Source organism: Pongo abelii, chromosome 5, assembly GCF_028885655.2.
Source record: "Pongo abelii isolate AG06213 chromosome 5, NHGRI_mPonAbe1-v2.0_pri, whole genome shotgun sequence".
NCBI classification, from domain to species: Eukaryota; Metazoa; Chordata; class Mammalia; order Primates; family Hominidae; genus Pongo; species Pongo abelii.
The window spans coordinates 31828359-31834588 of NC_071990.2; the positions used below are offsets into that span (position 1 = coordinate 31828359).

Below are 6230 nucleotides of genomic sequence, written 5' to 3' on the forward strand. Positions count from 1 at the left end.
AGGCTATCATCCACTCTGTTGAACTCACAGTGACCAGCACCCCCATCACACAAACATGCCTGCATGTGTGCATGCACGCGCAGTGTGCAAACCTTATGTCAGCCTCACTCCCTGGCTCTTCTGTCCACAAACGCTGTTTCTTTAAGTACCACTTTCAGTTCCTCCAAAGAATCTACTTAAACTCTTAAATTCCTGATCTCTACAGATTTTACTAAAGATTTCAAAGGAGATAAGATGAGAGGGTTACATTGCACATCCTAAAGCAAACAAATTAAAATGTTTTGTTAGACATTTCCATATTTTTAAGGGCCTCCTTGGAGCTGCCAGGCTGGAAGTGAGGTTTCTCTCCCTTTCTAAACCCTGTGCCCATCTTGTCACCCTCCTGGAGCTGCCAGCAGACTTCAGATTCTTCTCCGATCTACAGAGCAGAAAAATTCAGCCAGCTCTTCCTTGTCTTCCTCTCCACACCTGCCTGCCCAGACTCATGAAACCTGACAAAATGCAAGGTCTTATCATTACCTGAAACTTGGACCTGTTAAAAAATACCAGTTCCTGAGAATAAATATCCCTGGTGTCTTCCTGCCCTTCCTGCACACCTCCAGTGGCTTATCAAAATATTTGTTTCATGCGCACACTGGGCTCTCATTTAAGAGGAATTTGGGAGAACATTATCTTCTAATCTGCATTTCACGCCAGGCTCCTCCTCCTTCCTGGGGTGCTAATGTCAGCAGAACCTGATGGGGAAGTGAGGTCTGGGAGGCAGAGGAGGAAGGAATGAGGGGAAAGGGGAAGTTTAGGAGGAAGCCTTCTGAGAAGACTGGTGGGAGAGGAGAGCCTGCAGACAAAGGCCTCCAGCTTGGTCTGTCTCCCCACCTCTACCAGCATCTGCTGAGCTATGAGCCAAACCAGGGATTTACAGGGTAGGGAGGGTGGGATAGGCAGTGGCGTTAGATTGGAGGAATAAGATGGACAGACCTGGGCTGTGGGCTAGGAGGGCAGTCAGCTGGCCTAGGCAGGCCAACTGTGATGTCCCCGGGCTGGTGTCAGGGTAAGGAGAGGAAGGGAGGGATGAGGGCTGATTAATCTTTTTCCCCCCACAGGAGGAAAAGCTTTCGGACTGCTGAAGGCCCAGCAGGAAGACAGGCTGGATGAAATCAACAAGGTAGAAGGAAGAACTAAGGGGGCAGAGCCTGGGGGATGGGGCGTGGATGGGGAGGGCCTACCCTGGCTCTTATTTTCCCCTCCATAGCAATTCCTAGACGATCCCAAATATAGCAGTGATGAGGATCTGCCCTCCAAACTGGAAGGCTTCAAAGGTGAGGGGGAAACTGTAGGGGGTGGAGACGGGGCTGGGGGTAGGAGGGTTAGGATTTCCATAAGAACAAGGCAGGAACAGCAGAGATACAAAGTTTACTTTTGTGGTAGCAAGAGGGGAACCTGCCTTTATTGCCCTCCTGCCACACTGCCGTCCCTTTCCCAGGCCTGCCTCTCTCAGCATCCCCTCTAGCTCCTTACACCCTAGCGGGGGCCCCTCAACTCCCCAACCCCACTTCCTCTGCCTGCCCCTCCTCCTCCTTCCACGTTGTCTCCTCCACCTAGCAGTTGGTTGGCAACCCCTTCCTCAGTCCCCTGCTGAAAACCCTCCAGTCAGCGCTTATCCCTTCTGCTCTTTCCCCTCACCCAGAGAAATACATGGAGTTTGACCTTAATGGAAATGGCGATATTGGTGAGAAACGGGTGATTTACGGGGGCAGGGTGTTGTGCAGGCCTAAGAAGACAGAGGTCTCTCCTACATGCTCCATTCCTCATGATTTGGGAGGGGGCCCACCTACCAGAGTGGGAGGAAGGAGAATGGGGATGTGGAAGTGGGAGAGGACAGAGAGGGTCTCCCCACCTCTCCCCATCCCCATCCTCTGCCCCTAGATATCATGTCCCTGAAGCGAATGCTGGAGAAACTTGGGGTCCCCAAGACTCACCTAGAGCTAAAGAAATTAATTGGAGAGGTGTCCAGTGGCTCCGGGGAGACGTTCAGCTACCCTGACTTTCTCAGGATGATGCTGGGCAAGAGATCTGCCATTCTAAAAATGTGAGTGTCAAGTTCCAACCTCCCCTGTACTTACCTGTTTTCTCCTCCCCCATCCCTACCCTTGTCCGCAGGCTCAACTTTTCTGCACCTTTTTGCTCATCATCCGTTCTTCCACCCTTAGAGGGACCCTTCCAAGGTCCCGACCCCATCCCTAGCCATAGTCCTGGTCTCCAGAAACTCCAACCCCTGCCCTTCCTCCTCCCCCTTCCACCCTCACATCCCCATCCCCTTCCAGCCTTTCCTAGCACCCTATGATTTATTCCCTTGAGAGGAGTGTTCCCTGATCCCTGTGCCTCTTCCCATCTCAACCAGGATCCTGATGTATGAGGAAAAAGCAAGAGAAAAGGAAAAGCCAACAGGCCCCCCAGCCAAGAAAGCTATCTCTGAGTTGCCCTGATTTGAAGGGAAAAGGGATGATGGGATTGAAGGGGCTTCTAATGACCCAGATATGGAAACAGAAGACAAAATTGTAGCCAGAGTCAACAAATTAAATAAATTACCCTCCTCCTCCAGATCAAGTCAGCTTAGTTTTTATTTGGGTGATTTTTTTCCTGGGTTTGGAAAGGAGAGACAGGTCTTGAGGGAAGGGTGGCAAGGATTTGGCCATATGAACAATCCATCAACAACGCTATAGTGTGTCCACTACAGCAGATGGTTTCACACACCAAGGGGGATTCCAGCTGTATAAGACAGCCTTAACCTCAAAGAATGCAGGCGGGACAAAAACACATGTCCAAACAAGGTACCCAGGCCCATGACAGATTTCATGAAGAGCAAGGAATACCATGAACCAACATTCTCCACCACTATAAGCTTTGTCACTTTGACAAATCACTCAGCCTCTGTGAGGCTTTTTTCTAAAAATGGGGAGAAAGTGACCTATGCTATTGTGCCTGACATATCACAAGCCCTCAATAATGTTTAAAACCTGAATGAGCCGGGGCCAATGGCTTATGCCTGTAATCCCAGCACTTTGGGAGGATGGGGTGGGCGGATCACCTGAGGTCAGGAGTTCGAGACCAGCCTGACAACATGAAGAAACCCCGTCTCTACTAAAAATACAAAATTAGCCTGGTGTGGTGGCGCATGCCTGTAATCTCAGCTACTTGGGAAGCTGAGGCAGGAGAATCTCTTAAACCCAGGAGGTGGAGGTTGTGGTGATCTGAGATCGCATCACTGTACTCCAGCCTGGGCAATTAAAAAGCGAAACTCCGTCTCAAAAAAAAAAAACCAAACAAACAAACAAAAAAACACTTGAATGGGTAGATGAATGAAAGAACTGGTGCTAATGAATAAAGCAAAGAATTTACAGCTGGGTGTGGTGGCTCACGGCTGTAATCCCAGCACTTCAGGAGGCCAAAGTGGACAGATTACCTGAGGGCAGGAGTTGGAGACCAGCCTGGCCAACGTGGTGAAACCCCATCTCTACTAAAATACAAAAAATTAGCTGGGCATGGTGGCGGGTGCCTGTAATCCCAGCTACTCGGGAGACTGAGGCAGGAGAATCGCTTGAACCCGGGAGGTGGAGGTGGCAGTGAGCCGAGAACACGCCATGGCACTCCAGCCTGGGTGACAAGAGTGAGACTCTGTCTCAAAAAAAAAAAAAAAAAAAAAAAAAAAGAGAGAGAGAGACCGGAAGGAGAAACTCATTGGAGACAATGACTATGGACATCCCTTACAAGAATTTTGCTGCAAAGGGTAACAAAATGGTATGTGTGGTAGCTGGCCGGGGAGAAGGGAGAAGAGAATCATTTTGGAAGTTTGAAAACAGAAGTCATCTTAAATCTTACTGAGCCTCTGACTAAAATTCTCACCTGATTTCTGCAAACTTTTCTGCCTTCACTTTTCATAATGAACAAGCCGTCTCCTTTATTTAGCCACATCAGCCTAGGCACAGGCCCCCAAACTCACGCCTCCACTAATCTGTTCTCTGCACCTGAGATGCACACCTTCTTCTGAAACTTGGGTAAGTTCTAACTCGTTCTTCATATCTATTTATTTATATTTTTTTGACAGATATTACTCCGATCGTTCTTCATATCTTTTTTTTTTTTTTTCCTGAGATGGAGTCTCATGTTGGCCAGGCTGGTCTCCAACTCCTGACCTCAAGTGACCCACCCACCTTGGCCTCTCAAAGTGCTGGGATTACCGGTGTGAGACACTGCTCCCGCTCCCGGCCCTTTCTTTTTTTTTTTTTTCTTTTTCTTTTTTTTCTGAGACGTAGTCTCACTCTGTCGCTAGGCTGGAGTGCAGTGGCGTGATATCGGCTCACTGCAACCTCCGTCTCCCAGGTTCAAGCGATTCTCCTGCCTCAGCCTCCCAAGTAGCTGAGACTACAGGCACGCGCCACCAGTCCAGCTAATTTTTGTATTTTTAGTAGAGACGGGGTTTTGCCATGTTGGCCAGGATGGTCTCCATTTCTTGACCTTGTGATCTGCCCGCCTCAGCCTCCCAAAGTGCCGGGACTACAGGCATGAGCCACCACGCCCGGCCTGATATCTCTTAATAAGAGTTTTTCTAGAAACATTTCTCAATCACCCCAGGCATAGTCATATTTTATTTCTCTACTTCTTTCTTCCTTTTTTTTTTTTTTTTTTTTTGAGATAGAGTTTCCCTCGTTGCCCAGGCTGGAGTGCAATGGCACGATCTTGGCTCACCACAACCTCCGCCTCCCAGGTTCAAGCGATTCTCCCGACTCAGTCTCTCGAGTAGCTGGGATTACAGGCATGCGCCACCACGCCCGGGTAATTGTATTTTTAGTAGAGACGGGGTTTCTCCATGTTGGTCAGGCTGGTCTCGAACTCCCGACCTCAGGTGATCCGCCCGCCTGAGCCTCCCAAAGTGCTGGGATTACAGGCGTGAGCCAACGCGCCCCATCCTTCTTTTTCTTTTTTTTTTGAGACGGAGTCTTGCTCTGTCGCCCAGGCTGGAGTGCAACCTCCGCCTCCCTGGTTCAAGCAATTCTCTGCCTCAGCTTCCCGAGTAGCTGGGATTACAGGCGCCCGCCACCACGTGGGGCAAATTTTTGTATTTTTAGTAGAAATGGGGTTTCATCATGTTGGCCAGGCTGGTCTTGAACTCCTGATCTCGTGATCCACCTGCCTCGGCCTCCCAAAGTGCTGGGATTACAGGCGTGAGCCACCGCGCCAGGCCTTATTTCTCTACTTCTATAATATCCTGTGCATTATCTCCAGCGCCTTCAAATCATAGTCATTGAATGATCTGTTGAATGGGTATAGGTCTGATGGGAGCAGAGAGCTCTAGAATCGGGTAGTAAGAGACAAAGTAGGGAAACAGTACTGCATTTCACAAAATGAAACCCATTGTTAAGAAATTACAAATTCCCAATAATATCAAATATAAAAATTTATTCACGAAAATTATAGGTTATAAAATTAAATGTCCGTCTTAGTCGATGGTTGCGCATATTTTGATGAACAAGTCATTCCTAGCCTATCTTTGTTCAAATTATTTGCATACATTACGCAAATAAGTAGAACTTCCCGAAGAATGCCTACGCTGCGTGGTGCGGGCTAAACGCTTCCCGGGACCTTTGCATTGGTCTGTTTATCCACCTCATTTGCATGACGTGATTTAATAACTGGAAGGCCCCGCCCCTCTGGTGCATTTCCCCGCTCCAACCACCTCAAGCTCACGGCAAAGGGACGCGAGAGCTGGAACTCTTACCAGGTCTGCGGAAACTCACCCTTCCGGCAGCTAATCCCGCCCGCCAGCCCCCGTCCTCTCTCTCCTTCTCCCTAGCTGAAGGCGCCACGGGCCGCGTGTCGTTGCCTTCCACTTTTTGCGTCCCTACATCTCTCCGCTCCCATATTTCTACGAACGTCCGACGCACGCTCCGCCTCTTTCTCCCACATTCGTCGTGTAAATTCTGCGTCCCAACCGCCCAGCCGACCTGCACCGCATTCCCGCCCCCTCAACACGTCTCAACGGCCGACGCTGGGGGCCCGCCTCCTTAGCCAATCGGGGTCCTAGTGCCCTTAAGTCCCTCCTCTTTATGCAAATAACCTCCGCATGCTCCGCGCGCCCGTCCCTTTTTTTTTTTTTTTAACTAAAGACAGCCCTGGAAGTAGAGGGTTAGGGTAGGAAGTGCCCCGCCCTTTATGCAAATCAAGGGGCGTGTCTA

At 49.6% G+C, this 6230-nt stretch overlaps 2 protein-coding genes across 4 annotated transcripts in view; one reads left to right on the forward strand and one right to left on the reverse strand.

Moving 5' to 3' along the window:
• NCR3 (natural cytotoxicity triggering receptor 3) overlaps positions 1–6182 on the reverse strand; it is a 31691-nt gene extending 25509 nt beyond the window's left edge. Inside the window, exon 1 of the mRNA XM_002816722.5 lies at positions 5793–6182. The gene's annotated coding sequence lies outside the window, so the exon portion shown is untranslated. The remainder of the gene's footprint in view (positions 1–5792) is intronic.
• Positions 723–2598, forward strand: AIF1 (allograft inflammatory factor 1). Of its 3 annotated transcripts, none has more exons than XM_009241656.3 (6): positions 723–859; positions 1101–1162; positions 1250–1316; positions 1685–1726; positions 1924–2086; positions 2399–2598. In XM_009241656.3, the coding sequence occupies exons 1-6, from the start codon at positions 775–777 to the stop codon at positions 2481–2483; spliced, it is 504 nt and encodes a 167-aa protein (XP_009239931.2). In that variant the 5' UTR covers positions 723–774; the 3' UTR covers positions 2484–2598. The 3 variants fall into 3 exon arrangements, with proteins under 3 accessions (XP_009239931.2, XP_054414678.1, XP_002816779.1); XM_002816733.4 differs by having other exon boundaries at positions 767–920; XM_054558703.1 differs by lacking the exon at positions 1685–1726.
• Positions 6183–6230: the final 48 nt, after the last annotated feature.